At 40.6% G+C, this 24,750-nt stretch overlaps 1 protein-coding gene and 1 long non-coding RNA gene across 18 annotated transcripts in view; one reads left to right on the forward strand and one right to left on the reverse strand.

Moving 5' to 3' along the window:
- The window catches only part of ANKRD28 (ankyrin repeat domain 28), a 199,729-nt gene extending 196,750 nt beyond the window's left edge, over nucleotides 1-2,979 (reverse strand). For 7 of the 11 annotated variants that reach the window (XM_082684432.1, XM_082684435.1, XM_082684431.1 and 4 more), the window contains exon 1: nucleotides 2,477-2,903. Coding sequence is in view for 1 of the 11 variants with exons in the window: in XM_082684430.1 (XP_082540556.1) it covers nucleotides 2,477-2,503 (27 nt within the window). In the remaining 10 variants the exon portion in view is untranslated. Of the gene's footprint in view, nucleotides 1-2,148; nucleotides 2,452-2,476 lie in introns of those variants that run through there. The other 4 variants (XM_082684430.1, XM_082684421.1, XM_082684424.1 and 1 more) reach the window with 4 other exon arrangements.
- Nucleotides 2,573-23,775, forward strand: LOC309841618. 7 transcript variants are annotated; one of them, XR_014299214.1, is made up of 7 exons: nucleotides 3,118-3,243; nucleotides 7,115-7,494; nucleotides 14,321-14,438; nucleotides 22,099-22,208; nucleotides 22,431-22,542; nucleotides 22,773-22,858; nucleotides 22,941-23,775. It is a non-coding gene; the product is annotated as an uncharacterized lncRNA (long non-coding RNA). The 7 variants fall into 7 exon arrangements; XR_014299210.1 differs by lacking the exon at nucleotides 3,118-3,243 and adding an exon at nucleotides 2,577-2,657 and having other exon boundaries at nucleotides 22,431-22,858; XR_014299212.1 differs by having other exon boundaries at nucleotides 3,115-3,269; nucleotides 22,431-22,858.
- The last annotated feature ends 975 nt before the right edge of the window (nucleotides 23,776-24,750 follow it).

The raw sequence follows: 24,750 nt of genomic DNA on the forward strand, positions 1-24,750 counted from the left end.
GAATGCAAAGGTGCAATTAGATTTTATGTTCAACTGAAAACTCAATCCTATTCTTACCCCAGTATTAGGTGTTGTCACAGAAAGGGGGAAAGCTGTATTATCCAGATTACTTGTTGGATATGAAATCAAATTGGTTTACTCACTGATTTTATATTTTATCTAGAACCCACCTGACACATAGACAAAGACCAACTCCTACCCATTAATAGGTTCTACATATTAGGCTGCATTTACAGAGCTATAAAGAAAACAAAACACAAGATGAATATGGCAATAACAGAAAAAAGTAGCTTGAACTATAACCTATTCCAAGTGTAAATGCAGACTGAGTTAAATGCTACATTAAGAACCTTCCAGCTTTAAAATTCTCTGTATTTATCCACATTTTCTCTTCCTTTCTGCCAGATAAAATAACTCACCTCGCAGAACTGCTTTTCCTATAGATAGGAAAGGTTAAAATACTATTTGTATTGCATTTCATTTTTATCATCATTTCTAATAGTCAATAAAATATCAACATACAAGATAACATCTAAAAGCAGCTATTCCCTTTGAAATAGACAAACCAAACTCATTTCTCAAAGTCTTCCAAAAGAGAGACCAGATGAGTCCATTACTTAGTAGTTCAGAAGTAAACTTCAATGTTCCTCCCTCTCTGAGCCATGCCTCTCAACTTGCCCAAGTATCCTTAAGTTTACAGGTGACATTTTACATTATCATCGCAACCACTGAGTATCAATAGATATTATATAAAATTGGAGTAGCCTCACAATTCCTTTATAATTGCAATTCCTAAATACACAAATGCAAAAGTGCAATTGGATTTTATGTCCAATTGAAACCATAATCTTGCTTCTGCTTAAACTTGATGGTGAATAAAAACGGATGGTCTCCAAAAAGTTCACCAAATTCCTAATGCACACTATGATCCAAATTGCAAAAATAACTTTTTCAAAAGTGTAGGACTAGAAACAAAACAAAAATCAATCATTACCTCAACTATTACTAATGGAAGCATAAAGTGCCATTAGACTGATAAAGATTAAAGAATCCAGATCTTGAGTTTTACACCTTTAAAAATATGTGAGTTGACTATATAGAAATTAGCAGGAATTAGTTGTGCTACATGTTGTTTTTTTAACAGTCCTGTCCCATAGAACTTTCTGATGATAAAAATGTTCCGTATTTGTGCTGTCCAATTCCATAGTCAATAACCACATGTGGCTACTGAGCACTTTTATTTGATTTTAATTATTAAAATTTAAGTTGCCACATGTAGGCTAGTGGCTATGATTTTGACCAATGCGGTTCTATTATCTGAAATACAATGTACAAACTTCACTGAACAGTAGAGATTTTCAAAGTATCATGCCTGAGGATAACACCAGCTAAAACCTTCCTGATAACTAATGATACATAAATTAAGCCAACGGCCTAAACAGAAAATGAAATTCACTTATGAAATAAGAACTGATGATACCAAGATTCAGAATTTAAGGCACAACAGTCACTAAGAGACGATATTAAAGATATCTCAATTTTCCCCCATTGTTTTCACAAAAGGAGTATCACTTTAAGAATAGTTTCCCAATGTATGCAAGTTACTTCCCCTTCAAAGCTGCCTAATATCTTATGTACAAAACAAAACAAATGGCAAAAATAAATTCTCAGCACTATTACGTCTACTGCCACTCGGCAAATTTCACACGTTCATTTCCCTTTCCTTAAAGAAGAGATACAAATGTTTAGAAGCCTCTGCATCGCCTGAAAGTCTTTTTATCCATCTTTCCACATATTCAGAGGTACAAATCATTCTGATACAGCTGTGATTTCGTCCCTAGACAAAATTATTTTCCGTCCAAATCAGTCACTACTCTTTTCAGCACTTCAGGTATTCTTTGACCAGCTCTTGCTAAGTCAAGAAAAGTAACCAAGATGGTGCACAAGACGTCAAAAGAAAACAAGTCTGGGAACTTGCAGGCTAAATAACTAGTCTCGAAGCAGAATCTGCCGCCTTTTCCCCCAAGACAGTGTGCCTGCAACTAACCAGGGAAGCAAACAGGCGCGCAAGGTCGTGACCTAAGGTCACGGCCGCCAGCACCGCTCCCGCCCCGCAGCGAGAAGCCACCTGTTAGGCCCGAGCCTCACCTGGTAGGAGAGGAGGCGCATACCCGGCATTGAGACGGACGCCGACGCCGAGGCGGCCAGCAAGGGACCCGCCCCTCACACGGCGGCGACCGGAGACCGCGGCGAGCCCCCCAGCTGCACGTGGGCTTCACACGGCCGGTGCTCAGCTGACAGGCGGGTCGGCCGCGGTCCCCAGCCCGGTCTCCGCGCGCCAGTCCCCGGGGCGGTACCCCGCCTCCCTCGCACCCACCCAGCCGGGCAGGAGTCCAGGCGGCCCACACCGCTGGCCCGCCGCCCTCCCTTCCTTCCTCCCCCGTCGCGCGATCCCGCCCCGCCGCTCCTCACCTACCTGGTCACGGAGTTTGAGGAACGCCATGGCGGTCGCCTCGACCGCCACCCCGGCCCACCGCGTCCGCCCCCGTCGCTTCGGCCGCTGCCCGGGGTCCGCAGGTCGGCGGCCGGCTGCGTTGAAGAGTCCGCGGGCAGGGGGCGGTGCCGCCTCCCCAGCCGCCCGCCGCCGCTACCGAGAGGTGAGGAGCCCGGTCGGTCCCGCCTCCTCCTCTGAGTACTCCCCCGCCCTCTTCTTTCCTTTCTTTCTCTTTCTCTCCGCTGCCTACACACGCTGCTGCTGCCACAGCCGCCGCCGCCGCCGCCTCCTCACGCCCCCTTCCCGAAATACCCTGGCAGCCCCCGCGGCCGCGCCGTTCCAACCCGCGGCAGCGGCGGCATCCAAACTCCACTCCACAATATTACCACCACCGCCTGCCGCGATTGGCGGCCGCGCGGGGGAGAGGCCAGAGTAAGCCAAGCGCCCATTGGCCACGCCACCGCGCTCGTTCGTGCCCCCCCCCATCTCCTGGGGAGGGAGGGGCGGAGGGAAGGAAGCTGCGAGGGGTGGGCTGCGAGCTGCTGCGTGTGGGGCGGGGGAGGCGGGAGGGGAGCCGAGCCGAGCAGGGGGAGGGGTGGCCAGGTACTCCGGGGCGCGTGCCCGGGGCGCCGTGGGCGGAGCCTGGGCTGGAGGTGGGGGGCATGTGCAAGCCGGGTAACGGCCCTGGGTTCGCACGTGGAGGTGGAGTGTGGACTCTCCCCAAAGCTAGAGGAGGATGAAGGAACTGGGTGAGGGGCCGGAAGGGGCGTGAGAGGTGGGCACCTGGTGGCTGCTGCCTTCCTGGGAGCGGCGAAAGGAGAGGGGCGAACCCGACGCGCACGTGGAGGGACAGTGAGAATGCGCCTCTGGGCTTGTGGAGGATGAAGAGGCGGTCACAGGGAGGCTACTGCTCTCCCGGGGGCTGTGGGCAAGGCCAGAAGGAGGGGACTGTGCGGGAGCGTGAACTGCCCGGGTCTCGCGCGTCGAAGGAGAATGAGCGCTCCTCCCCAGCACACGCCCCTCCGGACTTGGGTGGACTAGTCACCGCAGGGTGTGAGAGGTGACGCGAGGGGACTGCTGCCGTCCCGGGGGCAGCAACCGGGCCGGGGCAGAGGGGAGGGGAGGGGAGCGATGCTGCACTCGGGGCGGAACGGCGGCATATTTGCAGCCAAACAGGTTGTGGACGCCGGAGTCTTTCTCTGCCTGTAGTCCCAATCCGAAGCAAGGCTGCAATTCTCCAAAATCCTCCTGCCGACTTGCATTTTTTCCCTTTTCTTCCTTCGCATCTAAAGGATTTTGCCTCCCACTCGAGAGAAATTAATTTAAAAAATAAAAGATGTGCTGGATTTCCAATAAATAGCATCCTTGGATGGAGAAGAAGAGAAAAAAAAAATGATTCCCTCACCCTGCCACACACACCCCCATGCCACCCCGGAGTTCTGAAACGGCTTTTCTTTCTAAGGCAGCCGCACACTGTTGCCATTCCAGGCTTGTGTGGGAGAAGGCTGTTGTGCGCCTATGTCTGTCCGCCTGGGCGGCTCCAGCCCCTGGTTAATAAAAGGTACAGATGGTTAGAGCACAAATGTGTGACGTCAGGCTCGGCTTAAAAAAGTCCCCTTTTCCCTACATCAATTGTGTCTCTTGGGACAGACTTTATTTAGAGGATCGATTTTAGTCTAATGGCAGTCAGGAGAAAAGGGGAGCTACGCCAGGACTGTCAGTTTATTATAATACTGTGCTTAAAACAAAAGGCTTATCTTTAGAGTGCAAAATGAAAAACACTGCTGATTAACTAATAGTATGATCCTTCCAGTATTTGACACATTTATGCCTTGATTCCATAGAAACAATTTATCTAAAATTGAAACAATCCTCCTCATAAATTGTGTTTTCTACGTGAAATGGAAAGATTCTCATAACAGGTACAATCATGCTGAGGCTAAAAAGGAAGCTAAACCATGCTTGCTTTGCATTATCTTTAGTAACTACTTCAAAAACTTCAGCAAATACTTGTCATCTAGCCTCTCCTTGTGGATTCAGTGAGGGTAAAATGAGTTAAGTTGTGAAAGCATTTGAGTTCTCCAAAACAAGGGTGTTGTGATAATATTGCTCCAGTACTTTGTGATTACTTTGTAAATAATTAGCCATGTGTTATAGCCAATATAGAGTTCTATCTTAGTCAAGGGGTGCAGGAATTTATGCTCATTTATATCTGAACCTGTTAAGCACTGGATGTCTAGCCAGGAATAATACACCCCCTTCTCTCCCACTCCACCCCCAATAATATCTTCTCAAGGTTGAAGTTCTAGAGTTTAAAAGCACAACAGGAACTTGATTCAGAACATGGCAAAGATTAACTTTTGGGGAAAGATAAGTGCGTTGGGAAGAATGATTTTAAATTGTGGACTTGAGTGCATTTTAATAGGTCTTATGATTGAGCTAATGAAACTTTTCAGGGCTCTTCTGAAAATCCTAATTAACAATAATTAATGAAAATGTTTTATAATGTACCATCTCTCACAACCGTCCAAATAGTAAGCTCTGAGCTCTCTTGGTAAGGAATGCTTAATACCTATTTCAGTTCTCACCTTCTCCATCCTGAACAACATGTAACTTGGGTCGTAATATCATGATTTGTAAAAACTAAGCTTAACATTACCTGGCCCACTCACCTCACTATAAGATAATGACATGAAATAAGATAATGACAATCAAATAAGATAATGACATGAAAGGCTGTGGGAACTCTGAAGGACTGTTCAAATATAATGTATTACAGCTACATTTCCATAGCTGGAGAAAGAATAACAATCATTCTGGAAAGCGGGAATAAAAATCTATGTAACTGAGCAGTAAAATGAAGTTAAGATTCTTGTTCAAAATCTGATAAAAATCTTTCAAAATCTTTATTATAAATTATTTTTCCCTATTATAAAATATTCAAATATTAAAGGAATCTATAGTATTGAAAAGTCCCATATCATCAAAGCTAATGAGACCAAGAGCTTGAGTGGTGTCTGTAAATCTCTCTCCCATCTATCCCCCGCCTCCTGTACTCCCTTTTCTAAATGTCATTTTCGTTTTCTCTTACTACAGCCAGCAGCTCTACTTAAATTTAAGTACTCTGCTGTCATAAAGGAAACAAAAATTTTAAGTCTCAAGGAGTGACTAATGAGTTGGTTTAGACTCATCTGACCATGCCTTGGCCAGTCATTTCAACCAAAGAAGCAAGGTCTTAGAACTGGTAACAGCTTCCATTCAGAATTCATATCTAAAAATGGGAGGAGGAAAGATGTTATACAGATGTGAACACTGGGGAAATTGCTATGAGCTATGCAACCACACTAAGTTTTATTTAGTATGCTGCTATGTGTTGGGCCTTTGTCAGCACCTTAAATGCTTTAGCTTATTTGAGTTTTTCAATAATCTCAGTAATCACTATGTTGGGAAATTGGGACCCAGAAAAGTTGTGTGCCCATAGTTACCTAACTAATGCCAGGGCCTGGATGCATGAGAGCCTTGAAAGCCAGGAGAGTAACTAATGTGGTAGGAAATACACTACTGATCACTTTTGAGCCAGTTAATCTTTATATTATAAAAATGATTTTTATAAAGAGACTGAATTACATGGAAAATGCATATAATAAACTGCTAAAGCAGCAAAGATAAGTTCAGAAACCTGGAAGATAGAAATGGAAGGCCCAATGTACATCTAAAAGAGTTTCTAGAGGAGAGAAAATAGGATATGGTGAGGCAATATCCAAAGAGAAAATGTGTGAAAATTGTTCAGACCTGAAGAAAACCATGAGTTATCAAACCAAAGGAAAATGGCAAGGCTCAAGCAGAAGAAATTTTTAAAACTAAGGCCTGTACCTACTAGTGAAATTACAGAATACCAAATGCAATAGGAAAATGTTAAAAGTTACCACTGAGAAAAATCAAAGTATCCTAAAAGGAGTGATAGTCTTTTTGACAGGAAATGAGTCATGTTGACAGGAATGACCTGTCAGCAGATTTATAAGCAACAATAAGTGACAGAAGACAATGGAAAATATCTTCAAAGTATTGAGAGTCCATAACAGAGAAACTAGAATTCTATACCTAGCTAAACTATCTTTCAGGAGGAAGAACAAAATAAACACATTTTTAAATTTAATAGTCACAGGTGTTCATTGAAAGGTACTAAAGAATTTGCTCCAATAACAAAAAGGCTGAACCCAAAAAGAATAAGTAAGATGGGAAAAGAAAGGATAAACAAATGAGCAAATATCTCAGCTAACCTAAATCAGTAATACTTTATTACATATCAGTATTTGGGAGTTTAAAACCAGGTAATATTAAAATATTAGCCCCTAATGGGGAGCATCGGTGACTCAGTCAATTGAGCATCCAACTCTTGATTTTGGCTCCAGTCATGATCTCAGGGTGGTGAGATTGAGCTCTGCATCAGGCCCCACACAGGGCATGAAGCCTGCCTAAGATTCTCTCTCTCCCTCTTCCCCTCCTATCTCTCTCTCTCTCTCCCTCTCTTAAACATAAAATAATGTATTAACCCTTAAAAATATGGTAAATGATGGTAGAAGAGAATTCTGAATTAAAGACTTGATTTCTTTTCCTCAGGAGTGAAATATACCTTAAGTTTAGACTTTGACAAGTTATGATATTGGTTAAAATTCCTTGTTGCAAACAACACACTGCAAGCAAGAATTTCTTAAATTGATGTTCAGCAGCTCCAGGGTCATTGGGTAAGCTAAACAAACAAACAAACGGGAAGGCTTGGATTAAAGTGCCAGAAAAAAAATGCCCTAAACCGTGCAACAGAACTGACATGATAAAGAAACTGCTTCTATTCCCATCAACACCAAATGCCATGAACTCAGCTTTCCTTCATCTGTTCCTGCTATCAGCCAATTCTGTGTCAGAACTTTGATCTTACAACCGATGCCACCTTTACAGTCTGGATGCCTCTTCTATCTTTACCTATACCAGGAAAATGGAAGGTGTGTACAGAGCTTGTATTCTCATAATCTTCACATTTCCACAGGTGCTTCTGCTTAGCAGAGCCTATGTCATAGGTCTGGATCCTGGTTGCAATGGAGACAGGAAATCTGAGTTCCAAAATTTATACCAGGAAAGTGAGATTTATAACCAGGGAACTATCCTAAAAATAGAAGGGCTATTTAAAAGATTATGGTAGGTATGCCTGGGTGACTCAGACCGTTAAGTGTCTGCCTTCAACTCAGGTCATGATCCCAGGATTCTGGGATCCAGCCCCACATCAGGGTCCTTGCTCAGTGGGAAGCCTGCTTCTCCCTCTGCCTGCCACTCCCCCTGCTTGTGCTCTCTTTCTCTCTCTCCCTATCAAATAAATAAGTAAAAATCTTAAAATATAAAAAAAAGATTGTGGCAGCCTTGAAAATGACAGTTTGTTACTGATATACACATTAAACATTGAAGGGTATTCATCAAAATTAGAAAAATAGGTTGCCTAACTTCCAAATTGTTAGAGGGGGAAAAAATACCTAGAGAAAACTTATTTACTGAATTAGCAGGCAAAAAAGAAGAAAAAGAAAAAGAAAAGGAAAAGTATACATAGGAAATGAGATTCTAGAGAGAAGTCCAAGTGTTATTAGTCACAATAAAAAAAAAATGGTTTATATCATTAAAAAAAAAAAAAACAGTGACACAAAAAACCACATTTAGGTTGGGTTTTTAAAGAAGAAACCAAACCATGTGCTATTTGCAAACCATGGTTGGAATATATCACGAAAACATTTGAAGAAAGGCAATTTTTTTTTAAAGAACTACCAAGAAAATACTAACCAAAAAATGATTCATCTAATAACATTAATATCCAACATAACAATTTTAAACAAGAAGGATTGATAAAGAGGTAACGTGTAGTAATATTATCTGATCATCTTCGAACCTCCAACTTTCATACGTGTAGTAATTTTTAAAAGGAACTATCCTACAGTTGTGATACAATCATGAACCTATGTCCACTTAACTAAATAGAGCAAAGTTTAATGGAACTACACAGAAAAATTGACAAGTGCATCATCAAAAACTAATAAACAAGTAGAAAAAAGGTTAGAATACCAAGGAATCAATAAGCTTAATATTATGTGAGATTATATGTACACACACATACAACCCATAATCAATAGTAAAAAATAGATACCATTCCTCCAAGAAACTTAGTCCAGCCATTTTACAGGGTTTTACCAAGTGTACAGGAGAAAATGCCTTTGCTTTGTTTTGTGTCAGAAAGTAGGAAGCTAAAAACCAAATGTACAACCAGGACTTGATGCACCAGGTGCTTCTCGGACACCTTGTCTTCCAAACCAAGCCTCTGACATACCCAGTTTTTGCAAGTGTGGTTATTTTAATAAGGCCATTCAGAATGACTTCATTTGGTCAAAAGCTCTTACAAAGGGATCTCTGCTTCATTGCTTCAGATATCTCTCTGTTGGTGATGGCTGCTCCATGGCTGAAATACATAGAAAATTGATATAATAGACTGCATAAACTATAGATATACAATTGTGTGCATAAATAAACTATGTAAAGAAAAAAACAAAAATCTGAATAGAAAAAGGTTTAAAAGACTGGAAAAAAATATACCACAATATTAAATAAAGTTGTGGTTGAATGACAGAAGTACAAGTCATTTCTTCTATTTTCTATGCTATGCATATTTTGTTTAGTGAGAAATTGTTTAAGTTATTTTCAAATATATTAGTGCTTCATGACTCCATTACTTCAGTGAAATAAAAAAGATATGAGAAACATCCAGGCATCTGGGTGGCTCGGTTGGTTGAGGGACCAACTCTTGGCTTCAGCTCAGGTCATGATCTCAGGGTCATGAGATGGATTGCCCAGTTGAACTCTGCACTGGTGTGAAGCCTGCTTAAGATTCTCTCTCTCTCCCTCTCCCTCTGGCCCTCCTTCCCCAACTTGTGGATGCTCATGGTCTCTCTCTCTCTCTCTAATAAAAAAAGAGACATACAGAAAATAACTAACCAGCAAAGAGAAATTCTGAGTGTACAATAAGTACATTAAGTATGATTGCACAAAACATGCTACTCAAAAGGCAGATACTATCAGACAGAATAAAACAGCAAGACCCAACTCTGTCACAGACCTACAAGAGACATACCTGAGTTCAAAGATAGGAGTAGATTGAAAGCGAAGTAGAAAAGGTACAGTATGTAAACAGTAATAATAATAAGAAGCCTAGAGTGGCTATGTTAATATCATACAAACTTTAAGGTGTATTACTGGAAACATTTTTGCTAAGTGGTCAACACATCTAGAAGATATAACAGATATATATATATATAGATAGATACATATATCTATATATATATATCAAAGAACCAACTCCCCAAAATGTATGACACAAAAACTGGCAAAAATGAAAGGAGAACTAGACAATAGAGATTTCAATATACCACTTTCAATAGTTGATAGAACAACTATAGAAGGCTTTAAGAACACTACCAACCAGGAGTACCTGGGTGACTCAGTGGGTTAAGCCTCTGCCTTCAGCTCAGGTCATAGTCTTAGGGTCCTGGGATCGAACCCTGCTCTGGACTCTGCTCAGCAGGGAGCCTGCTTCTCCTCTCTCCCTGCCTACCTCTCTGACTACTTGTAATTTCTATCAAATAAATAAATAAAATCTTTAAAAAAAAAAGAACACTACCAACCAACTTGTCTTAATATTTATAAAACACTCCACCCAAGAACTATAGAATACACATTTCTTTTCAAGTGTGTATGGAACATTCTCCAGGATAAACCATATACTATAGCCCAAAACAAGTCCCAGTAAAATACAGAAAATTGAATATTGAAATTACACAAAGTAGGTCCCATGACCACAGTGGAATTAGATATCTGTAACAGATACCTGAGAAAACAACAAATAGTTGGAAATTAAGAAACATACTTCTAAATAACCGATGAGTCAAAGAAGAAATCATGAGGGAAGTTAATCAAAATTCATGGCATATATCTAAAGCAGTGCTTACAGGCACCTGGATGGCTCAGTCAGTTGTGCAACTGACTCCTGGTTTCAGCTGGGGTCCTGATCTCATAGACTGTGGGATCATGCCCAAGTGGGGCTCCAGACTCAGTGGGGCATCTTCAGGAAGATTCTTTCCCTCTGCCCCTCCCCCCACTTGCACACATATGCACATACTCTCTCTTAAAAAAATAAAGCAGTGCTTAAAGAGAAATGCATAACTTAAGATGCCTATATAAGATTTTGAAAAATTAAAAACCAAAGATTCCACATTAAGAAATGGGATAGCAAAGAGCAAGCTAAACACAAAGCAAGCAGAAGGAATGAGCTAATAAATATTCTAGCGGAAAAATGATAGAGAAACTTTTTTAAAAAGTTGATTCTTTGAAAAGATCGATAAAATTGACAAACCTTTAACTAGACTAACCAAGAAAATAAGAGAAAAGACACTAATTACTAAAATCATGAAAGAAAGGGTATCACTACCAACTCTACAGGAATTAAAAGGATTATAAAGGAATGCCATTCAACAGCTGAATGCCAATAAATTAAACAACTTAGATAAAATGGAACAATTTCTAGAAGTACACAAGTAACCGAAACTGACTCAAGAAGAAACAAAATATCTGCATAAACCTTTGACAAGTAAAGATATTGAATTAGTAATTTTTTTTCTTAAAGACTTGTATTTATTTGACACAGTGTGAGAGCAAGAGAGAGAGTATGAAATTTAAAATCTCACTAACAGGGACAACTAGGTGACTCAGTCAGCTGAGCATCTGCCTTAGGCTCCAGTCATGATCCCAGGGTCTTAGGATCAAGTCCCACATGAGGCTCCTTGCTCAGTGGGGAGCCTGCTTCTCCCTCTGCCTGCTGCCCTCCCTGCTTGTGTGCTCTCTCTCTCTGACAAATAAATAAATAAAATCGTGTAAAAGATTAAAATAAGATAAAATAATAAAATTTTGCTAACAAAAGCCAGACCCAGATGGTGTCCCTGGTGAATCTATCAAGTGTTTAAATGAGATATAAGACCAATCCTTCACAAATTCTTTGAGAAAAAGAACACTTCCCAACTTATTTTATGAGACCTGTACTACCCTGTACTACCAAAGCCAGGCAGACATCACAAGAAAAGACTTCAGACCAATATCCCTTGTGAAGAAAGATGCAAAAAGCCTTAATAAGATATTACCAAATCGAATCAAACAACTTAAAAAAAAAAAGAGAGAGAAGAAGAAGAAGAAGAATATACCATTCTCAAGTTGGATTTATTCCAGGAATGCAAAGTTAGTTTAACATCTGAAAATCAATTAATGTATGCTATTAATGGAATAAAGGCAAAACCCACATAGTCTTTCTGTAGAGTAGGAAGAGTCAGCAACTGATATTAAATGGAGTAAGAAAAACCAGAAACTGAGAATGTATTTCAAGAAAGAGAAAGTGGTTAGCTGGTTGGTGGCTGCTAAAGTCCAATAAAAAGAGAAATTGGATTTTTTAGAAAAATTGGATTAAACCCCATGAAGGTTGTGGACAACTTTTGAAAGTGTTCAGAAAAATGGTATAATTAAATAATGGTATAATTAAAAATTGGAGTGAGAAGGGAATGAAAAGTGAAGAGGTGGAGAAAGGGAATAAAGGGGACTTTTTGAAGGAGTCTTGTTCTAAAAGGCAGCAGAGAAATGGAACAGTAGATGAAGAGAAATGAGAAGCCTAAGGGGAGCTGTTTTTGTCTTTTAAGGTGGTAGATATTACATCACCTGTATAGGCTGGGGAATGATACAGTGAAAAGGGAAAAATTAACAATGCAAAAGAGAGAGCAGATAACCCATAGGAGCAAAATCCTTGAAAAGGCAAGAGGAAATGAGATGCAATTCAGAAGTAGAAAGTGCCAGGAACTCTGAAATGTCTGAGATTTTTATCCAACTTGCATACTAACAAGTTAGCCTCTCATAATTTCATGGATGCGAAAAAAACATGAGACTCCTGGGTCAGAGACAAAGGATTTCATTTCTCACAGCAATAGCAGTAGCCAGAGATCAGAGTTTTATTGCATCAATTTCCTGAACCTCAATTCCCACAGAGCAGTGTAGGAAGAGGGCCAGGTAATGCCTGCACATGGAGTGGGTTGTACAAGTAAGAAAATCTGAGTTTAGTGAACCTGAATCTTTTACATTGGGCAGTAAACATGCTTCAGAAAAAGACATTATTTTTATTATAAATGGACAGTAAGCATCCCTACTGTTTGCTCCAAAGGAAGACACTATCTATCTTCCAAGGCTATTCACCCTACAAATATCCTTGATAAGACAATCTGAATCAAAACAGATGTGAGAGACACATGAAGAACTATATCTTAACAGAGTTTAGCCTTAATAGCGTGGACAATTCATTCATTTTAGGGCATGGATGTTGGGGAAGTGGAGAAGCTAAGATTACTGGAAAAGAGCCAGTCTCTCTTTTGCTTAATTTAATTTTTTTTCCCAGTGTATCAGTGGGTGAGAATATCAGGTAAGAGTGAGGACTGGACATTTGAGAATGTGGAATTTAAGTAAACATAAAGTCTAGAAGAATGAGAGTGGATTATTAACCAAGGAAATGAATAATTACTGGGCTCTACTGAGGGCCCTCCTCTAATTTATAATCCTAAATTTAAATACTGCAAGTTATGACTATTTTAACCAGGTTCATTCCACTGCTTGGGTGTAGGGACAAGATGGATAGAGAGATGACTTGAAGCAGGTTTGGAGTTTTTCCGAGCAACTGGTGGAGAAAGAAAATGGCAGTGGAGTTGTGGATATACACAAAAGACTGATTACAGTGATGGACCAGGGATTCTGGGCTGGATGAAGAAGAGAGGGCGGACAGGAAGAACCATGAAACATGAATAGAGCTGAAGGATCAGAGCTTGATGGGGTCAAAGAATGGTTGGAGTCAGGGTATTAGAATAAGTGAACTAGAAAACAAGAGGGGAACAAATATCTGAGCATGAAAACGGATGGCTGGGGTGGGGTAGAGAAAAATCTCATGAAAGGTGAGTTCAGTAAATGAAGTGGTCAGAATATCATGTAGTTCATTTAGGAGATTGTTGAAATCACCAAGAATAAATGGAGTCACATGGAAAAAACGACAGCGAGCAAAGGGCTGAAGTTTTCAATGAATCAGGGGAAACAACTGGAAAGTTCGAGATGATCACATCAGGGAGGGGGTCCAAGTGTTATGGACAGACTCTTCTTTTTTTTTTAAGAACATATTTTTATATGAACAAGTAAGCACTGTGAGAGAAACAAGTTATCATGATCCTGGAGAATTGTGTAAGCTAACTTGAAGATAATACAGATGCCCATGGAAAGCTAAATAGTGGATATTGCAGTATGGTAAGGTCAAAACAACCTCACTGGTCTAAGAGTCAGAAGATCTGAGTTCTAAATCCAGGCATGCCAATAGTTAGCTGTGGGCTTAGGTAAACTGCTTACCCTCCCCAGGCTTCAGTTTCTGCATTTGGATACTGATTAGATGATTCCCAAGATGCCCAAGGGCCTAACATTCCATAGTTCTATGATATAAAACAATGCACATTTCACAAGGAAGTTTGGAAGAATAAGCACTATTATTCAGATGTTACAGAAAGCGGACATTGAACCATGAGTGACTATATAATTTGTTCAGCATCAGACTATTAAGTCAGGTTCATTGTTGTTAGTGTTAGATCTTATGGGGTACAGAGTAGATGTCCCAATCTATGTTTGTTTCCTTCACTTACATAAAGTTCTGTTTGTCTTTTCATTATCTCTATTTAGTTCTGGCTAGATCATGATTGTGTATGTCAAAGAACAAAGAAAGGACTCAGAAACCATAACTGGAGCACCAATGTTTAACACAGCCCTGAAAGAACACGTTTTTACAGGAAGCAAAGAGGTATGTTGCCCTCTAGGAAATGTATGTCACTCTGGAGTAATTAGGCTGACATGCATTTCACTGGTGGCAGATGTAATGAATGGGTCCAATAACCCTTGACATCCACATAATGCTGGGGTGGGATTAGAAATCAAGATTTAGAAGGATGTAATTAGAATAAAGGGGCTATAAACAGGTTTTTCTCTCTAACCAATTCTTCCTTTATAACTGTAATGTTACTTTTATAATTTTTAATAGGTGCAAACACATTCAGTCATATAGTTAACAAATGCTCATTGAGAACCACTATATGGTAAGCACCTTTATAAGAGCTGGAAATACTGTGGAGAGCAAGACAGCCAAGGGCCCTATCCTATCTCCCTTTGCCAATGTATACTGAATGGAGTGAGGGATGGACATAAATAGGAAGATGAATAAGGTATTTTTCAGTGTATGATCAATGCTATGGAGAATATAAAATAGTATATCCCTGAATATAAAACAGTATGTCCCTTACCATGTTCTGCATTCTCTCCATTTAGAATGAAAGTTTTATAAGAGCTAGTACTTTATTATTCATCATTGTACCCTCTGTGCCTTGATTAGTGAATTTTTTAAAAAAAGATTTTATTTATTTGATAGCACAAACGGGGGGGAGGTGAAGGAAAAGCAGACTCCCCACTGAGCAGGGAGCCTGATTCAGGGCTCGATCCCAGGGCTCTGGGATCATGAAGTGAGCTGAAGGCAGATTCCTAAACGACTGAGATACCCAGGCACCCCTTGATCAGTGAAATTTAACTGTGGGTTCCTTTAAATAGGAGAGGTATCTCTACGGAGGTGCCATCTGAACTGAGACCTAAAAAATGGAGCATTTTCAGCCGTCCAAAAAAGAGGGCAGGGAAAGAGCAATGTAAAGTTCCCAAGAAAGCCACAAGTTCCTCATGTTTAAGAAACATAAAAGGGTCATTGTGGCTGGAGAGCTGTAAGGGTGGGTCAGTGTGACAGGAGGTGAGGCTGAAGCAAGAGTCAGGGCTAGAATAATGTAGGACCTTGTAAGCCAAGGCTAGGAGTCTGAATTTTAATTTAATTGCTGTGGTAACCTCCTGGAGGGTTTTAGTCAGAGATATTATATGACCTGACTTTCACTTTGAAAAGTTTGCTCTGGTATCTGTGTGGGTAATAGACTGAGGGGAACATGAGAGGAGGCAGGTGATGGGTTAGGACATGAGACGTGATGGTGGCTTGGCATCAGAGAAGAGGCATAGAGTAGTTGAATTTGAGATCCATCCTGAAGGTAGAACCGCAGGACAAGGTGAGGGGTTGGATGTGGAGTGTAAGAAAGAGAGAAAGAAGTCAAGACAGACTCCAGTATTTTGGCTTAAGTAACTTGGTCCTGGTGATGCCACTAACAGATAGGGAAAACAGGGGAGGAGCAGCATTTTTCCAGGGAAAAATCAAGCATTCCATTTTGGCCATGTGAAGCTTATCAGACTTCCAAATGAGTATGTAGATTAAACGGTTGGTATGTGAGTATGGCAAGATGTCAGAGCTGAAGATATCCTTTTGTGAGTCATTGGCATTTAGATACTATGTAAAGCCACGTAGCTGAGTGAGATCACCAAGGGAGAACATGCAGATCTGACAGCGAGAACTATGCCTTGAATATCTGTCATAGGACTCCAGTTCTGGCCTTTGAATAATATGATATTTTATATAGAACTGCATTACCTACCAGATCAATCAGTTTTAAAACCCCATTTTGCCTTTCTCTTAGCAAGTAGTAGGAGGCCATCATGGAGGGAAGCCATTTTGGTGAGAACCTTTAATCACTCAGCAACCCTGGGACTTGCCAGTATGTCATATTTAGACACCATGCTTAAGAAGCTTGGAATTCTGGGATTCTGGATAATGTGAGACCTGGAGAAAGAGAGAAACCCAGCCAGTGTCCAACCATCCCAGTCATTACACAGAAGAGGACTCTGGTCCCCACCGTGCCTCCCTCTCACTGTACAGTGTTCCCTGACTTCCCCACACCACAGTGATCCCTCCTTTCCTCCAGTTTCCTCCAAACCCCCTCCTTTCCTCCAAATTGTCTGTACCTCTTTGTTGTATTTGTCTTCCATTATCTCTGTTTGGTTCTAGCTAGGTCACAATTACTTATCATCCCCACTTTCAACTACTGGACACTGTAACTTCTTCAAGGGTAGGATATTCTCTTACCTTTCTATCCCTTACCCTGTTCTGCATTTCCCAATCTAGAAAGTTAAGTACTCCAAGAGCTAGGACCTTGTCTCTTATGTTCACCACTGTAGTCTTTGAACCTGAAACAGTGTCCTTGAATAAACACAAAAAGAATGAATGAATACAATAGCTATTGACTATTTATGTTCTAAATAGGTGATCAAGCACCTCAAAGCAAGACTTTCTCCCTTTTCCTTAATAGATGTTTTTTCCTCTTTGGGTTCCCTTGAGTTTTACCATCACCCCCACTTAACACTGCAACATAAAGAGGTGTTTCATTTCTCACCACCTTTATGGACTCTTTCCACAGATTCTGCTGATACTGAAGTAGATAAGAATAGGGCATGAGTTTTTGGTTTATATAACGCATATATGCAGTTGGGATCTGTGGTAGATTGCCTGAAAGATGGTCATTAACAGTTCTTTCATCTCTATTTATTTATGTTGTTCCTCCCACAGGATGTGGGGTTTGTTTCCCTTCCCTTTGAATCTGGTTGACCATGAGATTTGCCTTGGCCTGTAGATTATGGAAGTAATGTTATATGAGTCTGGGACTACACCTTAAGAGACCTTGCAATTTCCAGTTTTACTATCTCAGGATTTAGACACCATGTTTAAGAAGCTTGGAATCCTGGGATTCTGGATAATGTGAGACCTGGAGAAAGAGAGAAACCCAGCCAGTGTCCAACCATCCCACTCACTACAGCTGAGGCACAGAACATGAATAAAATCATATGGATTCTCCAGTGCCAGCCAAACTGTCCCAGCCAACCAAATGGAGCAGAGATAAACCATCCTTGAGGAGCCCCACCCAAACTGCACAATCATAAGAAATAATAAATGCTATTGTTTTAAGCTACTACTTGTGGAAGTTATTCGCTATGTAGAAAGAGATAACTAAAATAGGATCTGTGTCAGTATCCATTTGGTAACAAAACTTCTAGAAACACATTGCATTTAAAATCAGAGCTTCTGCAATTTCTAGAAATTTACAGATATAGTTATTCTTTGTCTTAGCAGTTTCCCTTCTAGAAATCTATTCCAAAGATACCCTAGCAAAAATAGAGAAAGAGGTATTAGCTATTTATTGCAGCACTGTTTGTAGAAGCAACAAATTTCAAACAGATCAATCATCTAGCAGTAGGGGACTGGCTGAATAAGATATGTAACATCCACATGGGGGAGTAATATGCAGCCATAAAAAAGGAATGAGGGATTCCTCTGCAAAGTATGGTGGAGTAATCAACAGCATGTAACATGGAGCTAAAAAAAAAAAAAGGAAGGCAGAGAAAAAGTGTGTAAGGTATGCTACTTTTTAACTTTTTTTAATGAAAGGATAAAATATAAAATTTGCAAAAGAAATTATTACCTACAGAGGGAGAGAAGGAATAAGGTAAATGGTACAATAAGAATATAATCTTCTAACTCCAATCTGTGGGAAACCTTATAAAACAACCAACCCACTTTCTTCAACCAAAATCTTTTTTTAAATCCCAAACTGTAAGAGACTCCTAATCTTACAAAACATACTAAGGGATGCTGGGGGGTGGGGTGGGGGGTGTAGGGAGAGGGTGATGGGGTTATGGACATTGGGGAGGGTATGTGCTATGGTGAGTGCTGTGAAGTGTGTAAGCCTGACGATTCACAGACCTGTACCGCTGGGGCAAATAATATATTATATGTTAATAAAAATAATTTTTTAGGGTGCCTGGGTGGCTCAGTAGGTTAAGCCGGTGCTTTCAGCTCAGGTCATGATCTCAGGGTCCTGGGATTGAGTCCCGCATCAGGCTCTCTGCTCAGCAGGGAGAGGGAGCCTGCTTCCCTCTCTCTCTCTCTCTCTCTGCCTGCCTCTCCGTCTACTTGTGATCTCTCTCTGTCAAATAAATAAATAAATAAAATCTTTAAATAATTTTTTTAAAAACCCAAAAAGGAAAGAATGAGAACCTAGCAATTAAAAAGAGGGACTTAAGTGCTTATCAACCAATGACAATTTATGAACCTATTTGTATTCTGAATACAACAATACAACTTGACTACAAGTTGTCTGAGTAAACTGAAGAAGTTTATGAGACAATGGAAAATTTAAACACTGGTAAATATTTGATGTTAAAGATTTATTATTTCAATGTGATAATGATAGTGTTGCTATGTCCTTCAAATAATCTTTGTATATTAGAGATGCACACTGAAACTTTTCATGTATGAACTGATATGACACTGGGTTTTCCTTCAAAAAACTACATGTATTGTTGAAATGGGTGAAGTTATAGATTAAACAAGATTGGCCAAGAGTTAATATTACTGAATCTAGACGATTGGTTCACGAAGTTTCATTGTATTGCCCTCTTTGCCTTTATAAATATTTGAAGTTCCAAAATAAAAAGTTTTTTTTTTTTTTAAAAGCCCTCTGAGAACCCAGTGTTTAAGGGCAATGAATCCATTTTCTTCAAAATAACACACCTTAGGTCCATCACTCCGAGTAACAGCATCTATGTTAATTAGAAGTCATTCTATAAAGCAATGCTAGGTATTTAGAACTCTTTGTGAGAGACACCATGTGATACTAAAAACATAATGAGTTCTCAGAAGGTCCAAGTGTTTCTGTTGTTTTGGTTTAGGTTTTTAACAATTCCTTGTGTCATTGTTATCTATGATGCTTAGGAAAATTTTAAGTAACATGTGACTAGTTCTCTTCTTGTTCTCCAAATATGTATCCTTCATTCACTCAATCATTCAGTACTCTTCAGCCGGGAGAGTTTTATGAGAGGTCCTCGTGTTAGGGAGAGGGTGCAGCTTGTCAGAAGAAGTGTCCAGCCCTGCTGCCCATGAGTGTCTGTCGACATGCATGCCCAGATGCTGACCACACCAGGGAACAATAGAGGGCTGTAGCAGAGGTCTGCGAAAGGGAGAAGCCCAGTTGCTTTGCCTCTAGTGGGATACTGGGGGAGAAATCTCAGAAGAGGAGGTGTTAGATCACTCTAAGATGCTGCTTCAGGGAAATAACAGAATTGGGGTTGACTTATTTTGGAGGAAAGTTGTAACCTGATGCTTTTCACTTTCCAAAAATTCTTTCATTTTCAAATACCCAAAGCTTCTCAGCTCCTTCCTCCACTGACATGAAAGATACAGATTAGTGGTTCTCAAAGTGTGGTTCCCAAAGTGTGGTTCCTGGACCAGTTGCATTGCCATCCCCTGGGAGCTTTTAGCAATGCAAATGCTCCAGCCCCACCTTGGACCTACTGAATCCGAAACTCTCGAGCTGGGCCAGTAATTTAACAAACCCTCCTGGTGATGCTGATGCTCACTCAAGTATGGAGCCACTGGTTTAGAGAAGAGCAGTAAGGGATTCCAGAAACGCAGTTTAAAGAAGGAAAAGGAGCCTGCTCTTTTCTCCAAGTTAAAAAAAATTATGGAGGCACCTGGGTGGCTCAGTGGGTTAAAGCCTCTGCCTTCAGCTCAGGTCATGATCCCAGGGTCCTGGGATCGAGCCCCACATCGGGCTCTCTGCTCAGCAGGGAGCCTGCTTCCTCCTCTCTCTCTGCCTGCCTCTCTGCCTATTTTTGATCTCTGTCTGTCAAATAAATAAATAAAATCTTTAAAAAAAATTATGATTATAGGAGAAATTTGAAAGAATCCAAGGTAGAAAAATAGTTTAGCTTGGCTGAGGGCCTGACAGTGGTGGTTGTGGAGAGACCAGTGCTCCACAGAGAGAACCACAAATGTCAGGCTGGGCAGCTGCCATCTACCATCCAGCAGGAAGTGCAGACTAGAGAAGTCTAAGGCCCCCAGTCTCCTCTAAGATAACAGTCCTCAACTAGAGATGCCACAATACCTAAATGTAAAAACTATCCTCTGAAATTGAGGGTGTGGAACACAAGGTATATGGGTAATAAAACTGGTAGAATTTTTGTAAAAGCAGGTTTGTTTCTCTTCTTCTTTTTCATATGGCTATTAGAAAATTTAAAATAACCTATGTAGTTCACATGGATGGCTTGCATTCTATTTCTATCAGTCAGTACTGATCTCTAAGGTGTATATAAAATGGAGAATGGCTATGTGACCATTTTTTCTCCAGCTCTGAGCAGGAGAATGGGTGTCCAGAACCACAAGCTGTCATTTCTTATTTATGTGTCATTTGTGTTTATACTGTGAAGATGGCTCAATGGTACTAGCCGTACAAATCATGTAGCAAACATTTTTTATATCCTCGGTCACAAAGCAGGTTTTTAATTCTAGAAAATAGACTTTATTATTGGGAGAACATGCATTCATTGTAAAAAAATAGAACGTATAACAATATATGCAAATAATAGCCACTCCCACTTTCCTGATCTTGACTGTTTCAGACGTAGTCAATTAACCAGGACATTTTTTTTTCCTACTAACTCCAGACACAGCATCAGTGTCCTTATCAATAGAACGCTATAAAGGAGCTATGTAGCAATGGAGAATTGCAGCCATGGTACAAAACTAGGTCTGCCTGACTCCAAAGGTCAAGTTCCTTCATTATAACATTCAAGTTCCCATTTAATAACATGTGCACATTCATGATTGTCTTCCTAAATCTAGCCAATAAATGGTCTTTCTGATTTATGTATCAGTTTCTTATGAATTGGTTGGCACAAGTTCATTCCTCAGGTATCAAATACATTTTCATATGCTGGCAAACTTGAATCTCTGACCTTACTAAGAGGCAGCCCCTAGAGCAGGAATGGCCTGTACAGAGCATGTGCCCTCAACTCTCTTCTCTCTTAACCATGATAGACATTGCTAGTCAATTGCAATACTCTTTTCTATTGAGCCTAGACATAGTCTCAAAGTCCTTTTTGACACAGTGACCCAGGGAGGTCCTGCCACTCAACCCATAAGACTCCAATGATTGCTAGCCTGGATGGATAATGAGTTCACAAAATGAATTTTCTTTGTGTCCTGCTGGCTTTCCTCATGTAAAAACTTGGCTTCACACCCTTCTTTTCTTTTTTCCAAAAGAGTGGATAGGTTCTAACCAAAACAATCCCTTGTGGTGGCCCTGGGAAAGCCCTGGGAAAGAGGGCTTTCAGGAATTCAATACTCATTAGGATGGGAGAATTCATAGAACATGTTTTGTTTGGTTGTTTGTTTTGTTTTGTTTTGGTGTTTTTTGCTTTTCCAGAGACAAACTCCCAATGTTTATAGATAGTTCTCTTGAAGTTCTACTACAATAACTGATTTAGATCTCACCAGGAAGTTTCTGTATGGAAACTTCACAACAATAATAGTAATAATAGTTCCTAGATCACAATTATTTGGGTTGCAAATAACACATATATTTCTATAGTGAGAATGTTGATACTGCAGCTAATTCAAGAAACTTAGATACGTAACCAGAAGGCAAGTTTATCATCAATGAGTGGCATGACAAAAAGAAGGAAGTGACACTGGCAATATTTTCATATTAAAGGAACTCTCAAGGGTATTTCACCATAAGCTTAAAGGATAAAATGTTGGAAGCAGACCTAAAGTTAGAATGGATATGACAATTTGCCAAGGCAGACGAAAGACACTCTGAAGGTAAGTGCTGTTCAAACTACTCTTGATAGAATTCTTCAAAGAAATAAAACATTTAATGTTTCTAATGTTTTAAGTAACACTCTTTGTAAATGTAAATTTTCCTATTTTTAAAATGTCCCTATGCGTTTGTAAGTGAAAGTCTTCAATATTTTGGAAAAAAGATATTATGGGGCAGTTGTCATTTTTCCTGTTAATTATCAAGATTGCTTTGTACACTTTCAGCTTGCCTGGTCATTTTTGTGCTCCTGCACTAGCATGCAAAGTGAGGACGGCCTGTATACAGGTAGAATAAGAACAAATTCAAAACGATGGATTGTACTAATGCCTTGGCAGTGTACGTCTATTTTAAAGTATAACTAGAGTCTGAAAAAAAAAAAAAAGGTGCAGTAATATTGTAGACACATCTGCCAAGGCAAACCAATAATCCAGGTACGTATTTCAAAGGTGTGTTATACATTTGAGACAGAGATCACCTGGGTATTCATTTGTTTGGTGTGGAGGAAGACTGTAAGAAGAAAGGGATGAAAAACAGGTGTGAATCTCCATATAATGTCTCATCCTCAGAGAACATGGCATCTGCTGTCAAACCATCTTAACATTTGCTTCCTTCAAGAAGAAGTCTGCACCAATTAGAAAACCATCAGCTGCAGGTGCGTTGGGACTTCAGCCCCCTCCCCCCCACTGGACATTTCTCTTGGCTCTCCTTTTACTTGCATATTGGCTCTATTTCAGGCTGGCAACAAATGGTGACAGCTGTACCAGGCATCACATCCAAATGCCACGTTGTCCAGAGGCAGATAGGGGCTGTCTCTTCTACAGTCTGCTTCTCAGGAGGAAAGAAATGCCCTCCATCCTGTCAGCCACAACGGACCCCTGGCCATGGTATCAGTCAGGGTTCAAGATAGAAAACTAAAGCCACTCTACGTATTCTGGATTGGAGGGGCTTAACATAGAATTTGGGGGCATATGCAACTCCTGGGAAAGCCGGGGAAGCAGACTTCAGAAACTCTCTCCTTAAAGATCAGAGGAGTTGACCCCGAATAACCTTAGCCTCAAACACCTAAGTGTGTAATTCCTCAAATTTGTGCTAGGAAGCTGCTGGGACTCTCTCATCTACCCACCTATACAGCTACAATCATCTCTAGAGGAAGAACAGCACCCTCTTTGCAAATCCTGAGCCTAGTTCCTCTTGTGAGCAATTACCCGGAACAGGACAGAGACTGATTCTGGAGAGCATGGGTCCTAGACTTAGAGGGGAATAGTGGACCACATTGAAAGCAGACAATCCAGCATACCCACCCTAAAGTAGCTCCAGCAAAGGGGAATGGTCCACTGAGATTGATTGAGGACCATTAGGCTTTCCCTTTGATCCTGCAGGTAGGGTAAAGTCACTCTCAACATGTTGCTTGAGGGAGGATTGAAACCCACCCTCCTCCCTCGCAAATCATGTTTGACGAGCAAGGAAAGTAAGGAAAAACTGTTGGTTAGACAACCAGTGGTGCCTGTTCCATGCTGGGTCTCAGCATAATCATAATTTTCTTTGCAAATAAACATATTTGTTACCAAAGTAGCTCGCCATATATATATATATATATATATATATTTTTTTTTTTTTAATGCTGTATAACATTCACTATACATACCTATTATTACCCACAAGGTACAATCTCCTACGAGCAGTTCAAATTCCAGGCTAAATTATAAAATTATAGTCAGCTAAACATTGATAATGTATAGTGCTACTGCATTCAGTAAGAACTTGAAGTTCCTTCTAGAAAATGCCTCCATTAGCTCTCTCTTTCAGATAACTGGCCAGATTCATTTGTCTGCTGCTTCTTTATATGGCTTACCAGCAATGCCCTGAGCATCTCCTAGATTTAATGAACGTTATTTGCATGGTTCAAATTTACAAAATTACAAGCTCTCCCCCCCCACCCCCCACACACACCTTCCTGCTGCCTTTCTTCCTACTTCTTCCTAATCCCCATTTGGCTGTTGCTTCACATCCCATTTAACGCCATTCCAGTTTCCTCAGAGACTGTGGGACCCATTTTCCCCTGGGAGAAGAGAAGCTGGATGCTGTGAATCCATTTGGGGGCCGAGGAAAGAATGCAAATGTCAAGGATGCTAATTTCTGATCTTCTCACCAGGGTTCTTTACAGTAAATCCTTTTTATAAGAAAGCCCTGAAGATGAGCCTTGGTGTGTGTGTGGGGGGGGGGGGGATGTATCAGCAAAGTTATGTATGTGCAGGTTCCAGGGAGTGGCTTCTGTTCTAGAAGGGCCCCACAGCTCAGCGTTTCCTCCCACATGCCTCCTCGAATATGCAAGCTGCATATGTATTTATAACTCTGCAGTAAAAAAGTGAACTTTATTAGCAGAGATAACTGTCATAATTCAAGCAACTGTACTCTGCAGAGCAACCAGAGACTATAGGCACCAGGATTATATATGTTCAGTCAAGTCATGTGCAAGTGCAGGGGAATTATGAGTCACTAATTGGGCATAAACCAGGAAGGAGGAAGGGCTAGAATTGATTGTCC

The sequence above is a fragment of the Mustela nivalis genome (genome assembly GCF_964662115.1).
Source record: "Mustela nivalis genome assembly, chromosome: 1".
In the NCBI taxonomy this organism is placed as follows: Eukaryota; Metazoa; Chordata; class Mammalia; order Carnivora; family Mustelidae; genus Mustela; species Mustela nivalis.